Consider the following 19,490-nt stretch of genomic DNA (forward strand, 5'->3'; position numbering starts at 1 on the left):
TCTTCACTTCCCGTCGTTTAAAGTCTCCCATGTGGAACAGAGTAAATAGGGGTGGAAAATCCCCCAGACACAGAGAATAGGAAAAATAGAGCCAGAGCTCTCTCCTCTCTTTTCCTGAGTCTTCAATGCCCCTCTATGACACTTCCCATTCTGTCAGGGCTTTGGTAGCAGAGAAAGGGGTGGAGTCTGGGAGCAGCTGTATATGCAGCAATGTCGTCTCATAACTCAATATGTATCTGCACAGAAACTGATGTTGCTCAGTTAAATGAGATCTTTTTCCCTGAGGGAGGACAGAAGATCAGTCCCAGAATAATAATAATATTTAAGTATATGTCAGGGATCATTTCTGATGATAAAGTAGCTATTTTATCAACTTAAAAGCTTCTCTAGCAGAATCATTCTATTCTCTTGGAGATACCTTTTTATTTACTGCATGAGCACAGTTCTCCTAGCTGTGTGCAGAGGCGGTTTTAGTTTTGATTTCCTATTAATAAACTATGAAACTTACAGCAATTACACACAAGTTCATAGGAACCCTCTATAGAGCAAGTCTCACTTGATTAAAATCAAGGTTAGAATGTTCAGGCTATAAGGTGTCTTATAAGATAATCATTTTCTTTCTGAAGAAAGTTTTGTCTAAAGATAAAGCTGAATTTAAATATTATTTAAAAGATATTTAATGAAAATACTTCTATATTGGACTAAATACAGTCTTTACTTCTTAGTTAACAGAAATATGTTTCTTGCTATGGTAAACTGATTTGAATAATTCAAAAATGTATCTTTTATTAGATGTTTATTAAAGTTATTCATATTTATACTTTGCTGAATCATCATAAGCGATGTTTTTGCTCCATTTGTAATATCTGATGTAGGTTATCAGATGGAAGATATTATTTCAATATAACATTTACTGTATAGAACATCACATGAACTTACTTTTAACCTGACTAGTTACTTTATTTACTTTACACAAAATGCCATCACACAAAGATCAAATTTTAAATAGGAAATATTTCCTATTTTTGTACGTCTAAAATGAATTTATATTCCATCAGTACTGAAGATCTACTGAAATCCTGTCCTGAATTTCACACATTGGGTTAAGATTAATTTGTTATAATGAAATATTTGGAGTTAACTTTGAGTAAAAAAAGAAGTTATACCAATGCAACAGGATAAAGGGGAACTGCTCAGAAAGATAATGAGGCAGGGCTGGAGATAGCAGAACAATCAGAATCTCAGCAAGATAGGAGGCTCTACAAGAGTGGCTTCAGAATCAGAAGAAGGGGAGGAGTAAAGAGGACTTTACAGCCACCCACTGACTACAATGGTCCTGGAGCTGGGGTGGTTATTTTCTGGTAATGTAAGATAGCGTAGGTAAAAATAATTGATTTAAAAAAATCAATAACAGATTTTTAATTTAAATTAGATAGGTTTTTTTAAAAAAGAAAGGTATTTAAATTAAATATGAAATTATGACAATTCTATGGTAAGGCAAACTTCTTATAATCTTTTAAAATAATTTAAAGTAGTGTATGTTTGCTGGCACACTTTTCAAGTATGTTAAGCCACTGAACTAGTGGAGTCATTGGCTAAGCACATGGAACTCCAGTTTGTTGAAGTGCTTTTGACAGCAGCAGCTTCTTTTGCAGGTGCAGAGAGACCATTTTGTTAATTTCAGTTTATTCAACTAGTTTATTTCAATGACAAGTTCACTGAAAGTTGAGAGAACAGTTTGGACTTGAAAAAGCAGGAAAGCTTGTTTTCCTTTTCCAGTCTACGAATAAAACCAAGTGTGAGAGGATGAGATCTACTAATTCTAAAATCTTGAAGGACAGGTTGACTAGAAATAATCAGTTCAATTTACTATCTACAGATAATACTTCCTTTGTTTATAAATAATTTATTTTTAAATTTAAAATATGTTTTTTGATTAAAGAACTATGAACCAGATCCTCAAGTCTGGCCATTTGGTAGTCAGTGCTACCACAGGCAAACCACAAAAATAGCTGTAAGTAGCCATTATGATACTTGACCCTTAGGCCACCAGATGCCAGTCCAGTCCCAAACAACAACTCAGAATAGCCTCAGAACTGCCCTAAACTGCATGAGCTGCAACTGCACCCATGGGCCTGTTTTAGCAGCTGAGAATTGCTATAGCTCAAGGGCACTTTATGTCCCTTTTCCTCTGACTACACCCCATACACTAGAAAAGGACAGGGATAGAACCAGTTACACAGATTCTTCCCCCACCCAGAGATTTCTCCTACAGCCTCATCCCAACAGTATTAGGATTTGTTATTTGTTTACTATATTATTGTTTTTCAAAATATATAGCAATTTAATAATGAAATTACCAAAAAAAAAAAAAAAATGAGAGTGAGAGATAGGATCCTCTACTCACTGCTGGATGGTGCCGCCTGCTAGTAGTTCTGGGGATGAACTCGGTCAGGCCGACGCCCCTTCCAGTGGTTACAGCCCATCAGTTTCTCCTCTACAATCCCTCTCTTGCTCTCAGGAACCACAGCTGTCCTCTTAGTGACTCAGCCCTCCGGCCAGGTTACTATTGTGGTTTCCCCTTCCAGGGGGAGTGTATTAAGGTTCCTGCTGTCTCAGGCAGTCTTCTGCTTTGTTTCCTCTCAGTGTCACTCCTGCAGTACCACAGGCCAATCCTGTACTCCAAGTTCTAGACTTGTACTCCAGTCCATTCCCTGCCCCTTGCTGCCTTTCCCTGAGCTGCTTCCAAACCTCCTGGCCTTCCCCACTCTTCTGGGTTTTCCAATCTCTTCACTTTCTCCTTCCTCGGAGTAACTTTAGGTAATTTGTCCCTGCAGCCCCTCAAACGCTCCTCCCTTCTCCCAGGGAGTGGCTGCAGCCTTCTCCCTGGTGCCCCTTCTGTTTCCATTTTCCCTGGAGGTTTTTCACCTTCCTCTGTAGCCTGGGGCACAGGTCACTTGCAGGTTCAAACTAGTGTAAATGGTGGAGTATCTGTAACTTGAAGTCTTTACATCATGCTTTGAGGACTTGAGTAACTCAGCCAGCTGTTAGGGGTCTATTACAGGCATGGGTGGGTGAAGTTCTGTTGCCTGCAATTTGCAGAAGACCAGACAGGAGAATCACAATGGTCCCTTTTAAGCTTAATGTCTATGAGTCTTTTATAGAAGCCCTGCTTGTCTATCACAGGTGACCTTTCTCTAATTAGCTTACTCCAGCCTAAAGCTTCCCCATTTGCAGCCTAATTAGCTGATTGGGCCCACCCGATCCAACTCAGCTCTTGCAGGGCCATTGTGGGGTGCACACCCCATCACAGATGTCCTTGATTAGTAATATTATAGTTAATTTTATTTCATATATTATACTTTTTCTTGTAATATGTCATTTTTCCATTATACTAAATGCATCAGTTTCGTAAGTTGAATTAGAATTTGTGCACATTCAGTTGCATCTAATTCACTGAAGCAAGTTCACATGTAGTCTGTGCATATTTTGCTTTCCCTGGGGCGGGGGAAACAAAGGACACAGTTTGCTAAGACAATTATCATTCCTTTTTGTAATTTGTTAAACCTTTTTTTACACTGTGCACAAGTAGTTACTTCTCTGTAACATATGTTGAGTATGTACATGTGCCAATGGAAGGGAGATTCTCACACTCCTTTCCAAAACTGATTCCAGAAGACAAGAAATCATTGAAAATCCTAACACGACACTAATTACCTACTTCCTATTTTGTTTCCTGACCTAGTTTACTAGAAATGTAGGAACAAACAATCCTTTACTAATTCTCTGTACTCTTTTGTATTTTTCACCTAACTGGTACTTTTCAGCCAAGAATCTCAATTGACTCTGTAAACATTAACTAACAATAACAAAATCCTATAACAACCTTGCAAAATAGGTAAGTATCAGTATGCCCATTTTTACATACAGGTATAATGAGGCATAAGAAGCCTGACCAAGCGAAAAAAACATATCTAAGATTTTCAAAAGTGACTAATGATTCGGATGCCTCCATTTTTGAGAGCACAACTTGAAACTACATAAAGGGGGCTAGATTTTCAGAAAGTGCTGAATACCCATCCCCTTAAAAGCAGACTATCTCAAATGTAACATATAAAAAAAACTGGGAAACCAAAATTCTCTATTTATTTTTAGTCTTGGCTCCAGAGAACAGCAAAGCCAGGAATAATACTGAGGAGGCCTACTTCCCAGTCTGCTGATTTATCCAGTGCAACACCCAATTCCCCACTGCCAAAGCTACATTTGACAGCAATACATTTCAGCAATATTTAAACTATGTACAGTCTTTCATTACAATATAATACTGGTATTTACTTACTATAAAAATAAATGGATTTCCAGAATATCTGAATACTTACAGAAAAATGTGTCCCTATCTAGGGATTATGCTCTGTATCTTGCAAAAGTTCCCTCTACATGTAGATAGAGTTGCCAAGTGTCCGGTTTTCGACCGGAACACCCGGTCAACAAGTGACCCTGGCTGCTCCAATCAGCACTGCTGACTGGGCAATTAACAATCCAGTTGGTGGCACAGTGGGGCTAAGGCAGGCTCCCTGCCTGTCCTGGCTCTGCACAGCTTCCTGGAAACAGCCGTCATGTCCAGCCCTTTGGCACAGGAGCAATCAGGGAAGCTCCACTTGCTGCCCCGCCCCCCAGTGCCAGCTCCACAGCTCCCATTGACCAGGAACTGCAGCCAATGGGAGCTGCAGGGGCGGCGTCTGTGGGTGTGGGCAGCATGCACCACATAGAGCCGCCTGGCCTGGCCTCTGCCTAAGGGCCAGACATGCTCGCTGCTTTCAGGAGCAGCGTGAAGCCAGGGCAGGTAGGGAGCCTGCCTTAGCCCCAGTGTGCCCAACCAGGAACCACCTGAGGTTAAGCGTCACCCGGCTGGAGCCTGCACCCCAAACTCCCTGTCCCAGGTCAGAACCCCCTCCCATACCCTAACTCCCTCCCAGAGTCTGCACCCCACATGCCTTCCTGCACCCCAACCCCCTATTCCATCCTTGAGACCCCCTCCCTCAGCCAAACTCCCTCCCAGAGCCTGCACCCCGCACCCCCCCACACACTTCAAACCCCTCAGCTGCAGCCCAGAGCCCCCTGAATCCATCATTTCTGGCCCCACCTCAGAGCCCACCCCCCCAGTTGGAGTCATCACCCCCCTCCTGCACCCCAAACCCCTGCCCCAGCCCAGTGAAAGTGAGCGAGTGATAGAGGAAAAGGGGCTGGAGTGAGTGTGGGTGGGGCCTCAGATAAGGGGCGGGGTCTCAGATAAGGGGTGGGGCAGAGACCGGGCAAGGATGTTCAGTTTTGTGCAGTTAGAAAGTTGGCAACCCTACGTTACAGAACATATGCTCTTACACCTACATAGAGAATACCTCATGTTAACTTTGAAGTTGCTTTGCCTTTCTTTCTGATGACCTGAGGTAAATTTGAACCAGTAAGCTACAAGGATTCTAAGCTATACCATCCCCATAAAAACTATATTTTCTAAATCCAAAAGGATGTAAATTTGTTTTAATCCCATTTCCTTTCTTTATGTTGAAAGAACCAGATCTGAAAAAATTGTGTGGATTCTCCTGAAAATTGCTTCTTCAATATGTCATTCATGCTATGGCAGTAATGAATTTTGTACCTGTGTAATCCACTGATCAGTGTGAGTTATGTGTCCCTGTCTGTGCCCAATCTACAGAGGATATGAATCTATTACAGAAAGCCTGACAGGTTAGCTGAAGCAGTAGATCTCTTCAGATCCCTAATTCAACAGCCTGTGTCAGTCAAAATGGTAACCATAACACTTGCTGCTAGTAGCTGTGTTGGTGTGTGGAGGAAGAAAAAAGCAAGTCCAAGCCACTCTGAGCATCCTTGATCCATCATAGTTATGTAGAGCAGGGTGGCTCAGTGAAGTCCTGTGGAGAGTATGGTGTTCGTGGGATGAACCATACTGGTACTCCAAAAGAAACGGTATGTGTCCCTTTCTAGATTGTGCTGCAGTCTGGCCACCTGCTCAAGTCAGCAGACCATGCCCCAGTGCAATCCTGAAGCATCTACAAGAGTATTAGCCAGGTTCATCTAGTACAGAAGAGTGCTACGTGGCTGTCTTGTGCTGATGTTTAATATGAGGAGGGAGGAGGGATTTCCGTATGCCCAGTTACACCCTACACCCATCCAACACTGACAGAATTTAGTCTGGTATCATTAAAAGTGGACTGCACTTTTAATGACTGTAGTTCTGGAGTCTTGACAAGATATTTTAATATTTGTTCCACTGCCTTGAGATTGATGGAACTGTTAATCATATTTAACTGCAAAGCTTCACGTATGTTGCTAAAATAAGAAGTCACTGACTTCTGTTTCCTCAGATATGCCAAGAATTCCTATATAAAATTGCAAGATCTGTTGTGATTGAACATGAAACTATAAGTATTCATAATCTGTGATAAGATCACACAGCTAGATCTAGTCTGATCTCACCTTTTCATGGTAAGCTCCTCCCCCGCCATTCAAAATAGTCAGTTTGATCAATAATCTTTTACATTATTTATGTAGGTCACCAGCTATTTTAATTTAGCCTTAATGGATACAGTCACAGCTTGTACCCAGCATGATTTGGTGATATGTCAAGACAGACAACATATAGAAATATCCTAATTTGAAAGATGGGGTCTGAGACCAAGGTGATAGCTCCTTAGTGATACCTAGTATGTATATGTAGTAGATCCATATTCAGTGGTCCATCGTCCTCTATTGATATGTTCTGTACAATGCCCCTTTTGCAGAAAAAGAGGTTCAATGCTGGAATCAGAAGATTCCATGAAGGCGGGGAGAAGCAGGGGAAAATGAAAGAGACGTGAATATTAAGCCAAAAGCAGAAAAACGGACAAGAGCCATAGAAAAAAAACAAATGAAGTACAAAGAAAATGGGGCAGGGAAAGAAAAATCGATCAACCTTTCCCTTCCTCCTCCCATGAAAAGGTAAGTAAGACCAGGTCTACATGAGGAGCACTTTGCCAGCATAGCTATAGTGGTATGCTATACCAGTAGTCTCTACTGGCAAAGTGCTCCTACTGGGGATGCAGTTTACACAAGCCTCTGATCTCCCCAAGCACAATAATCTATACCAGCAAAGTGCAGTTTTTCTAGTATAACTGCATCTATACTATGGATTTTTGTTAGCAGAGCTATGTCGGTCAGAGATCACATCCCTGACCAACATTGCTAGGCCAGCAAAAGTTTGTAATGTAGACTTGGCCCGAGTTCCTGCTTCCCTCTCACTGCACTAATAATACTTAATACTCCATACTTAGGCACAAAATTGTTGGCATAGGTTGGAGGAGGATCCAACTGCCCAGATAACACAATACTAAACTCTTCCTTGCAGGGGAAACCTTTGTGACTGTCAACTCTTATTTCAAAGGAGGCTGATGTGCTGTGGAAGAACTGCTTCCTGTACTCTGTAGATACCACTGCCCACAGCTCCCCTGTTGTCTAGTTCCCATTTTCTGAGAGATCCACTCTCCTGTCAGACACTTGCCCATTACACTCTCTCCCACACTTGTGACTGCCCCCCTTCCCAAAACAAGAACAATACCTTTGCTTATCCTACAAGACTTGTTCCCCATCCACTTTGTCTTCCCTCTCTCCACCGTGAGCTATTCCCTCTTGCCCTTGCCACTGTACCTATCCTCACTAAGATGGATACTCCTCAAGTCTTCAAGAATTTAAAATTCTCCACCCACCTACTTGTAATAAAGTTGGGACAGGCAGGAATGCTGGTGAGAGCCTGGCCTTTATTTCCTGGCTCCAGTAACATGGCATCAGTTAGGATTACAAAAAGTTCCTATCACATAGCAGAGGTCAGTGGACACTGATATCAGTGGCTACCGGTACATTATCTTCTTTTTAAATAAAATTCAAATAAAAAGGCAGATGTAAGGGTAACTACTGGAGTCAGCAAATACTGACACCAGTCATGTGACAGAGGTATTAACCTCTTAAAGGTGCTGAAGGTTGAGGGAGCCATGTCAGAAGGTTGGGGGGCAAGAGCAGGGAGTTACTGTGTTGCTAGGAAAAAGGCAAGATGTGGAGAGAGTGCATTTAGAAATTATAATGGGGGCAGGGTGCATTAGGAAGTTTTCATTGAAGTACATGCATAAATCATTACATCCCAGATTATTTAGTTTTGGTGAGGGTTAAAAAGATTCAGTGAACATTATTACTAGTACTGAGATATGTTTGTAAGAGGACTTGCAAAACTCAAGTTAACACCCTTAATTGTCTACAAGAAAAAAAAGACTCCAAGTAATCCATGCTTAGTAAGCAGTCTTGGGTAAATCAACTTATGTTCCTCAGTTCACCCACCATAAAAAAAGGACAATCATATTACCTTCCTCATCTGGATGACAAGCGGCATAGGTAATATTATTAAAGTACTTCAAGATCTTTAGAAGAAAGGTTCCACAAAGCACACACTACGTTATCATTTTTGTATCCTGGAAAACCAAAAACTCTACTGTATTTACATTTATATAGCCAGTCATTAAATATTTGTAATGACTTCAGAGCTTTTTAAAAGCTGAGTGAAAATTATCTCATATAAAAGCTGTTCATGTTAATCTTTATCTATATATCAAAACAAAATGTTTTACAGTAGTTGGTTGTTGAACTTCTACATGCAAACACTTATTTTAATTTTCAGTTGGGTAATTTACACTAATGCTGCAAACAAAGAAAACAAAACCTCAATTAAATAATTTGCTCTTCATGCACTACGATTTTCCTCTCCCTACCCCCAATTACATTTAAAGAGCATAACTCTTACTTAAAATGTCTACATTAGCAATTTAGCTTTTCTCCTCTGAGCTTTTGAGGTGCACCACATTGGATAAGAGCAGGGAGAGGTTATTTTAGGCTCCAGTGCCCTGCTGCTGCCACTTGGAGACCATGGCAGAAGTAAAACATGAAAGTACAAAGAGTGTTCTTTTTATTAAGCACTCTTGGGGTACTTTGCTTTGGAAAAGAGAGAAAATGTTCTGTGAATGCAGTCACATCCCACGTTACTTCCCAGGGAAGGCAATGAAATGACTCAAAGAAGAGGCAGGCCTGAATGGTATAAAATCACAGACTCTATGAATAAACGGCAATCACATATCTTTTAAGTCCAGTTTTTGTTTTAAAAATAAGCACCATTTGTTTAAAAAATTACATTGGTATGATAATTCTTTAAATAAGTTAGAAACTAGTAGTTCAGATCCTTGCACCAGCAGGTCTATGTGTTGTATACAGAAGCTAATTGAACTACCCTAAACTAGTTTTTACTAATAAAAATCCCTCTTTATGTACACTAGATTTCAGATTTTCCTGTTTACTATTAATTTTTCTTCTAAAAAAATTAATGATATGCTATTTTAATTATACTCCTCTTTAAGCAAAACAAAATTGAGTATATAAAATAATATTGGATTATATTTTCTTTAATATTTTGTGCTTTAATTTGGTGTATCTCCTCTGGACAAAGCAACTGCGTAGGCTCTTACTGCAGAAAGCAAAGAATGTCTAAATATTTTTTAATTTAAAAAGAATGTAAGACAGCAATTTCCATTTAGTTATATGAATGCAGCAACTTGTGCCACCAAATATTCCCCAGAGATCTAAATCAGTTTGGTAATACTGAACTTTATTATAACTGAAAATGAAAACAACTTATGCAGGAAACCATAAAACCCTTCAAGTTAACTGTAGTCAACGGTAAAATCTCATTAGAGATAATAGACATATTGTGGCACAATCTAAATGCTCAGGGCTCATGGTCTGACTGAATTCCAAATGCTGTCAGTAGGAAGAATCTGCAATTCAATCTTGCCACCCCTCCCCCCACCATATCCTTTTTTCCATCATCTGTGTCTAGTCTCAAAAGCCTGTGTGTATTAGGCACTTAAAAATTCTTACAATGGTGAGGTTTTTATTTACACACATTAATTACTACTATAATTTCCATCACTCCCCCTGCCACCTCCCATCTCCCACCACCCACAAAAGGATGCGGCCCTCCCCATTACACACACTTTGAGAAGGAAGTGTAGGAGTCCTTTGGGTAGCAAATGTGGGAGAAACTCCACTGATGCTCCTACTGGGATTTTTTCATTCAATTTTATTTTTAAATGCTATCATGAAATGATAGAACTTAGAAATAAGGTTGGGTGGATGATGTTAAGGGAAAAATTAGAGTGCCTTTGACTGGAGAGATCTGAATTAGAAATACTATACAGGAGTTGATTTAGGGTAGTGTGGTGTAAAAGTAACCTCCATCACATTAGCAGCTTTGCAAAATCCCAAATTAAATGTATGGTCTTTTTTCAAAGAAAGGAATGTTTATGGATTAAACTCAACAGTAAATTAACACCCAGGTGGAATTATATTAAATATATATATGGAATTTTAAAATGCGCTTGACAAAATATTAAGAGTACAATACAGATTTTTGTTTTTATTTTTATTTTTTTTTGGATGGGCGGAGGGGAAGGACATGTGAGTACTGAATGGTTTGCCTTGGCCTCCTGAACACCTTTGCTTTTTCCCACACCAAGTAGGCATCTAGCAGAATAACATGCTCCACAATAGTGAACAGAGAAATTGCAGAGCCAAGAAGCCTATACACACTCAACCCATCATTTCAGGCAGTCTTCTCCTCAGGTTTACCCTCTTGCCCTGCAGTTAATCATGGATCTAGCTGCAGGCCGATTGGGTCCACTCTAACACTCTATGAAATCATCACATTCCTATTTCCACCCCTCTTCCAATTGTGCTCAACTTAGTGTTGGTTTTTATCACCATTTGCAAAGAGTTAATGAAAATCCTCCAGAGAATCTACTTTGCATCAGTGCTCGGCTGCCTGAAACAAAGTTGTCCAATCATTCCTAAGTTTTGAGTTTGTTTATTATTACAGTTCTGCTGTATACCCCCATGGGAATGAAAATTGATTCAGATTTAAGAAAGCATGCACATGTTTAGTATCATTAAGCTCACATTAGACAAGACACCTGGCCAAAAAAGTGGACAAAGAGTAGTCTGTCATTGCAAAAACCCAAATGTAGTCCTTGATTCAAACAGGCCACCTATAATCAGAATGCCACAGGTTCAAGTTAAAGGTGACTTCTTCTAACTGCCTATGTAAAAAGTTACTCAGGTCTAATGAATATAGTGTTAATTTGTAAAGAAATTATAAACAGCAAAAACAAGAAGTCTTGGATTTTTTGGAATTCGTATATTACTGGAGTAGTTAAAGACACATAGGTTTTCCAAATGAGACATTTTATTGAAATACTGTAGCTGAACTACTTTCAAATCACTCAATTTTAACTGAATTTACAGTACAATGAACTGCTTAGTTTAGGTTCACACATTCCCCTCCCCTAGTTTAAATGCGAATACTACGCTTCCCCACACCTACTTTATTTCAAAGTTTCCTCAACTCTTGACAGCTTTTCCCATAGCCTCTCACTCTCACTCTGCTTAAGAAGTTGTGACAAAGATACACAGGAATATAAACAGCCCCCTGACTGAGGAAATCTTGTAAAACCCAAGGCACCCAGAAAGTTGCCCTTTCAGTTTGCAAACAGCATGCCTACTGTACTGTAGAAATAAATGGTGACAATTATTTTCCTTCCCTACAGTCTCCTTGTTGCTATGACGTCTGCATATGTTAAAGCTTGACTCTTTCCAAGCTGGGGAACAGAGCCAAAGTTAATGGCAAAATAGGTTGTGGGTTATTTTGGCAGCCCTCCCTCTCATATCGACTAGCAAAGGTGTGTTGGGAGAAAAAGGGTCCACTTCTCTTCATTAATGTATCTGTTGGGAACACTGCAGGGCAGCAGAGCAAATCTCTTTCTTTTGCATTTGAAATTGTTGGAGGTAAATCTAGCCCCCACCCCACCCCACCCCACAAAAAGATGTATTTATAAACAAACTCAATCCGTTGCACGGCGTTCTTTTCTCTTGTTAGGATACTGAGCAATGTCTCTTTCACTTTGAAGAGGTGAGACTGAAATGAACAAATCCTCCCACCGGGCAGGTTTCCTGCAAGATAGTTACTGAAATGGCAAGGCAGGATTCAAGTCACAAGGTCAAACAAAACGGTTGATGTGGCCTCTTCTACACATTCCTGCTGTCTAGATTTCGTCTCGGATGGCAGCGGGCTTCGCCCAGCTCCTGAGTGCAGCTTCCCCATCCCCCATTCCCACTGCAGTCTTTGCTACTTCCACCGAAAGGTTATTAGCATTTGGTTAATGCACGAAAATTCCTAGAGAGCATTCAGCGATGGCACACATTCAGACTAACATCCATTTACTTCCAGACTTTGGCCTGCCAAGTCTCTCCGGGGGGACGGGGGAGGGGCGGGGAACGAAACATGTTCCTGCAAAAAAGATGTATTTTATAGTCGTCACTGTAAGTACATTTTATTTAACGGCTAATACAGAGAGTACCAGTGTCTAAGACCATTACAGAATAACCACATAGAAAAGTTGTAGCATAACAATGATGACAAAAACAGTCAAAGTTTAGGGTTCAGTTCCAGCTGATTTTATTTCCTTCTCAAAAAAAAAAAAAAAAAAAAAAAAAAAAGATTATTTACAGAAGGTATATCAACAATCTGACAGGCAGTGAACTGGACATGATTAGCTGGCATGATTTTTTTCTCCTCTTTCCCAACGTTGTGTTGTGGGGTGATCGTTAGACAAAAATATTCTACACAGCATATTGCACAGGATGGATGACCAAAAAACAAAAAACAAAACAAAAAACCCTTAACGGAACCACCTCATTAGGCAGACGTCCTAGTGCCTGTCATGTTATATTAACATACATAAACACACAATCCTCTTTTTTCTTATTATATTACAGACTTAAATGTACAAAGATGTTTTCACTTTTTCCATCTTAAACACAACAGCTATAAACCTGAATACATATGCTATCATCATGCCATAAGAGACTAAAACAATTATATTTAGCGACAAGTAGAAAGGATTAAATAGTCAAATACAAGAATGAAAAACGCAGTACATAGTGTCGCGAACTCAAATCGGCATTTAGATAGATCCAGTGGTTTAAACGGCACGTTTTTTGCTTATAAAAAAAAGTGCAAAAGATGTGGTTTACAAGTTAAAGGTACAGGATCCCTTTTTTCTGTAAAATGCACCAGTTGCTTTAAAGCGCCTGTACGATATATGGTTGTACTTAATTATGGGATTTTTTTAAAGTTAGGAGACAGTGTATTACGTTTATTCTTTCCCCTCATAGAAATCAATGAGATTAAACACTGGGCACTGGTGGTATGTATAAGGGATACTGTCACTTTAAGAAGCCTGCAGATTGGAGTGTAAACATGGAGAAAATAGGGGCTGATTTTTGTGTGTATGGGTGAGACATTAACCAGCGGCCCTGTAATTATAATCAGGAAATCCAAACAGCGATTTACACCGATTTACACCCCCTTTATATATTTTTTACAAAAATACACTGAGAAAATAATCAAACGTTTTCATCTCTCTTCTCTTTTGTTTTTAAAAGTGTCAAAAGTCTACATTTAAATATAAAAAATTAAAAGTTAAAACTCTAGCCCTTCAGTGAAGGAGACATAAAAATGGTGCGAGTAACAACGAGGACTACCAAAAAAGGACAAAGAAATACAAGTCAAAAATGTTTGGCCAGTATAAATACATCCACTTATAAAATGGCATCCGATTACATTTACAAGGAAAAAACAATAAAGGAATAGAGCATCGGTGAGAAAAAACAGTCTTTTCATTTACAGCTATAAGGAACAAACACATACATACTCTGAGAAAAAATTTGGTCCTGATTTTTTTTTTTAAGTCCAGCACAGATTTGAGTTGCGTTTGAATCCTTTAAAGAGTTAAGAATGAAAAAAAAGCTGGTGATTTTTTGTAGGAATCAAACATAGCGCCATCTATCTGCTTTTATAGTATCCTAACACTATTTTTAAACTGTTCAACAGTCTTACAGAAATCTTAAAAAGATAGACAGGATAACATGCTATATTAAACCCCACCAGTGAAATAATCCAACACCATCACGATTCTGAGTAAGAAGAAAAAACATTGTTTTTTGTTTTTGCAAAAGCAATCGCCCTCCCTCCATTTCCCCTGTACCACATCATTATAGAAACTGTTTTGTATCTGTCTCCGTTTCAAAAAAAGTTTTCCGTGTTCATGAAGTTCCATTTTATTGATTGATTTCTCTCTATATAATAAGGTGACTGAGAAAAGCGCTGCCACCTTCTCCTCTATACGTGCAAATGCATTTCAGTTTATTATTATCTTCCTCTAGTCGTGTTTCCAGTTCATCTTTAAAAAAAAAGGCAAAAACAAAAAACAAAACAAAAAAACCCCAAACCCCTTCTTTTCTCTGTCCAACTAGGATCTCAGTTCAGTTCCCAGCTCAATTCGCCCTTTCCGCCTCCTATCATCTTCATCTCCTCTTGCTGCAGGAAAAAAATCGAAATAGGATTCGCTTCCCTTCCCCCACACCATGTAAACCCTGCAGTCTTTTTTTTTTTAAAACAGTTCTCATCTCTCTCAGAACAAAATACTCGAGATCGCCAATGCACTCAGCACAATTTTTCACTCCCCCTTCTTCTTTACATAGCGTGGATTAAAAATATCAAAAACCCAGAGGTGTGTGTGGTTTTCCCCCTTCTGTGTCTCTCTCTCTCTCTCTCTCTCTCTCTCAAAAAAAAAAAAAAAAAATCACTCCCGCCAGTCTCTAAAAATTAACATCAGGCATCGGAAGAGGCGTGGGGGGGATGTGTGTGTGTGTCTATCTCCAAGCAGAGGAAGGGAGCGAGCGTGTGTCTATTTTTTTTAAAAAAGGATGATCCCTTTTATCATCTCGGTTTTTTAAAAGCACAGCAAGTCAGTTTCATCTGCCCCTCCAAGGAAAAAAGATACACCCAACAGCGTGGGCGAGTCCTCTCAATAGTGTATGTCTACGTCTTCCCCGGCATTTATTTATTTATTTTCTTCAGTAAGTGAAGACCAGGTTTGAAATGCTGGACTCCAGCCAGTCCCCTGAGATCATCTCACTTACCTCCGGGGTGCAGTAGTCCGGGAACTCAAAATGAGAGCCCGAGCCAGGCTCGAAGTTAAAATCTAGGTCCCGGTCCAGCACAGACGAGCCGAAGCTGCCCAGGGACATGCTCTCAAAACCGGGGCTGGGGTTCAGGTCCAACAGGTCGTCTTCAAACTCGTCGTCCGAGGAAGAGGAGCCGGAGGAGGAAGAGGACGAGGAGGAATGGGAGGAAGCCGAGGAGGAATGGGAGGTGGAGGGGGCCGGAGAAGAGGCCCTCAGGCTGGTGTAGCTGCGGTGATCCGAGGGGGAGCTGCTGCCCGGCGGGGAAGGGCAGGAGATGCTGCTGCAGTCTCCGTCCTGCTGGCACCCTCCGGCGCCCCCCTCCTCGTACAGGCTCAGAGGGTCGCTGGCTTCCGTGGAGCAGCTCAGGGTCGGGCTGGCCGGCACGGCGCCCCCCGGGGAGGAGGACGCGCTCTGCCCGTGGCCCCCGCCCGTGCCGAAGACATAGACCCGCTTGAGCTTCTTCTCCGAGAGGTGTTTGCCCGAGGCCGAGCAGGAGCTGGAGGCGCCGCCGCGGGATTTGTACAGCGAGTGGTGGTCCGGGGGCAGCAGGGCGGCCTGAGCCGGCTGCTCGGCGGGGAAGGGGGCGGCTTTGCTGCCCAGGATCACCTTGGCGTGCGGCTTGCTGGCCCCGGAGCCGCCGCCGGGGGAGAGCTTGGAGCCGCCGCTCTTCTTCAGCGCGGGCTTGGAGGAGTTCGTGCTGCCCCCGCTGCTGCCACTGCCGGTGCCGCCCCCGCTGGCGCCAGGGCTGCCCCCGCCACTCTTGTCTCCTTTCTCGCCGGGCTTGGCGGAACTGTTTCCCGATTTCACCTTCTTCCTGGGCCGGTACTTGTAGTCGGGATAGTCCGCCATGTGCTTGAGCCTCAGCCGCTCCGCCTCCCGGATGAAGGGGATCTTGTCGCTGTCCTTGAGCAGCTTCCAGCGCTTGCCCAGGCGCTTGGAGATCTCGGCGTTGTGCATGTCCGGGGACTGCTCCATGATCTTCCTCCTCTCGATCTGGGACCACACCATGAAGGCGTTCATGGGGCGCTTGATGTGCCCGCTGGGGGTCTTGCACCAGCTCGGGTCGTCCGCTTTGCCCCCGGTGGAAGCGGTGGAGCCCGGCGTGGGAGAGGAGGCGATGCCCAGCTCGATGCCGGCCCCGGAGTCCGAGGTCTCTCCGGCCAGAAGCGCTTCCGTGTTCTCCGCGTTGTTAGTCTGCTGCACCATCGCTGGGTCTCACACACACGGCGGCGGCGGCGGCTGCTTGCAGGGAGGTCGCCGGGGCTCAGCTCGGCACCAGTGCAACGTAAAAAAAAAAAAAAGCTCTCAACTTTAACAGGTACAAGGAAGGGGAACGAATCAAACAGTCCCAAACCAAAGCAAAATGCTCAGCCCTTCGCCAGCGCGCAGCCCCTCTGCTAAGTAGTTGTAGTTCCAGACAGGCTCGTCTCCAGCGCTCTGTGCAGTCCTTCCCCCTTTGCTCTCTATTAATTTAGGGGCAGCAGCCAGTGCTCAAAGTGGAACAGAAACAGAGTTTCTTTAAAAATGCTGCAATTCCCCCTCTCCTTGTCAGTGTTTCCCCCCTCCCCTCCCCGAAGCAGTTGATTCCAGTTCACAAGTGCTTTTTCTCTGCCCAAGATGTTTCAGGAAAACAGCACACGCGCTGGTAAAGCCTCCCACTACTGTGCCCAGCAACACACACACAAAAAATAATAATAATAAAAAAATAAAAATAAAAACCGGACTCCAGGACTCGTGGCTGTGCAGTCAGTGATCAGGAGCTTGTGCAGTTAATTATTTGGTTGTTGAGAGGTACTGAACAAAAAAAAAAACCCGTCTCATGCAACCGGGTAGCATTAATAAATGTGTGCCTTCCCTGTAGGAAGAGCGGTGACTAATGCGATAAATATATTTAGTCCCGTTTTCCCTTCCTTTGCATGCACAACCCCAAAGAGAGGAGAGTCACATACACAGACCGGGGCTACTGGTATTGGCCTCTTCCCCCTCACACACTGTTTCTCTTGCTGCAGCTTAGAGCGGACCCCAAATTCCGCCTAGCGCCTCTTTATCCTTTCACAGTCCTCGACCCGGCCAATCACTCGCTGTATCCAACGCTTCCTCGTGCCAAACCCCACCCCGCCGGCTGCTATTGGCTTGGAACCCGATGCAATAATAATCACCGCGTGCAATGAGAAGCTCCAAATCTGACCTCATTCCAATTTACAGAGCAAACTTTTTAAAAGGGCCAGAAGTGCAGCTGAGATTTCTGAGTCTCTTTTTCCTTTTGCATTTCTCCTCCCCTCTTCTCTTCCCTCCCACCTCCGTGTGTGTGATAATGCACTAAATTATTGAGGAGTGGGAAGGGGGAAAATATATTCTATCCTTTATGTTAGATAAGTTGGATGGGGAGAAGTGAAATACTGTACATGGGAGCTTTACTTTCTGCATAAAGGGAAAAGTGATTATCTGCGAATATTAGTTCCTTTCAGCACCGAAAGAAAAAAAATCAGCATGTGGTGTAAAAAATCTGTTCCTTGTGGATAGGATTCATTCTGAGAAAGGACCAGAGGAAAAGGGAAAGGGAGGGGAGAGACAGCAAGGATAAATCAATGATTTAAAAGCCACTGAGAAAGTGGGTAGACACCTGTCATCACAAATATTTTCACATTAATTCCTATATCACAGATGCTGATACATTGTATAACACTCCTTACAACAATTTATTCACTTATAATTATCACAAAATACTTGCAATGCTTATAGGAAATTCAAAGATTCCCATTCCTCCCAAACATTGCTTTTTGAACACTGCAATGATTGCAATCAGATCACATTTTCTCCAAGGCTCAAATGAAGGATGAACCATGGGACATAGTTTGGGACACAGTTCTGTTATTATAATAATAGAATTATAAATAATTTTTGTGTAGCTTCTATCTCATTTTCCTTTGGAAGTTGGGTGGGAGGAAGAGGCATTTCTCTTATCTAATGTTTACCATTCACACCCTCCTGTTTGCTTCATCATTGTACTATTGGCATCCTGTCTGCTGGCAAGCCCACTTGGTTCAGGGTGCACTGGGGCTAGGTGATGGAGTTCCACATCTGTCATTGAACTTCTTGCAGCATCCCTGGTACACAGTGAGTATTGTGACAGGGCTGTGTTTTTTTTTTTTTTTTTTTTAAATCTGATGAGGGAAGGAAAGGGGTATCTCTTGTGAGAAGTTGCTACTCTGTGACCAATATATTCAACAACGAAGGGTTTGCAGACATGACTGACAAGATTATAAATTGGGTGCTATTTTGATTTTTTTCTAATTAGAACAGATATCTAAATTGTCACACATATTCGTACTTTATTGTTTTTGTCTATTTTAAAAACACTGTCAAAGTAGTTTAGGCCTCTAATCTCGTATGTGCTATAATTGTTATAACCTGATGGAAAACAGATATTTTAGGGATATTTTTAATCCAACATTCTGCCTCCAGTAAATAAAATAAATCAGTAAAGTTTTAAAAGGATAAAATGTAATAATGATATGTGCAATAGAGCTCTCCTGCATTCTCTGTAGCACCAGTTAAATAAACACTGGGGTTAAAGGCATAGGCCCACAAAAAACAACAAAAATCACTCTTTTCCAAACTTTCCTTGACATCAGTGGTTATGCCAGTAACCAAAATGCTGTTAAGCAAATCAGATATGTCAATTTCACTTCCAATGGGGGGGAGGGGGAAGGGGGAAAGAGCAGGGAAAATAATGAAAATAATGTTTGCTAAATAGAAAAAAATAACATTGTAGGGAACGTTTCAAGGTTCTAAGAAAGTAGTATACAAAAGTTATATATTTTTCAGAAATGGAAAGCCTATGATAGTGTCCTTTCAAAGACTATTTGGTTTGAATACAAGCTATGAGATTTTAGGCTCCAAATTTGAACCAAACTAGAACTGCTATGAAGTGCTGAGAAAGGTCCTGTGAATTCTAACTATCTGCTCTCTATGTTTGTTGTTTTAAACCTAGAACTAAATCACTGATATTTATTTAAAAAGACAGTAGTCTCTTATTGTTGGGCCTATACAATTAATATTTTGTATTCAGTCTGTTGGTTCTTCAGAAGTAGCTTCTTCAAACCTTGGATCAAAGTCTCTTCTCAGTTACAATGGCAACTCCAGTAACATCAGTATAGTTACATCTGATTTACACCAGTATAGAGAGGAATTTGGCACATTTTTCTCACAGCTGTGCTGACATTAAATATATTACTTCAAAGTACCTACATCTATTGCAATCAGTGGGAGTCTAAACAGGTTCAAAAGTGTTTTGTTGTCCTAAAGTGCTACTGACT

The 19,490-nt window shown here is 41.5% G+C and overlaps 1 protein-coding gene across 1 annotated transcript; it reads right to left on the reverse strand.

Annotated features, from left to right (window-relative positions):
• Window positions 1-12,616: 12,616 nt before the first annotated feature.
• On the reverse strand, window positions 12,617-17,185 carry SOX4 (SRY-box transcription factor 4). Its single transcript, XM_054019265.1, has one exon. The coding sequence runs from the start codon at window positions 16,375-16,377 to the stop codon at window positions 15,061-15,063; it is 1,317 nt and encodes a 438-aa protein (XP_053875240.1). The 5' UTR covers window positions 16,378-17,185; the 3' UTR covers window positions 12,617-15,060.
• Between the last annotated feature and the right edge of the window lie 2,305 nt (window positions 17,186-19,490).

The sequence above is a fragment of the Malaclemys terrapin genome, chromosome 2, assembly GCF_027887155.1.
Source record: "Malaclemys terrapin pileata isolate rMalTer1 chromosome 2, rMalTer1.hap1, whole genome shotgun sequence".
NCBI lineage: Eukaryota > Metazoa > Chordata > Testudines > Emydidae > Malaclemys > Malaclemys terrapin.

What these genes read in the sequence shown, in the direction of transcription:
- SOX4 (XM_054019265.1), bottom strand. Translation starts at nt 16,377, where the DNA reads ATGGTGCAGCAGACTAACAACGCGGAGAACACGGAAGCGCTTCTGGCC.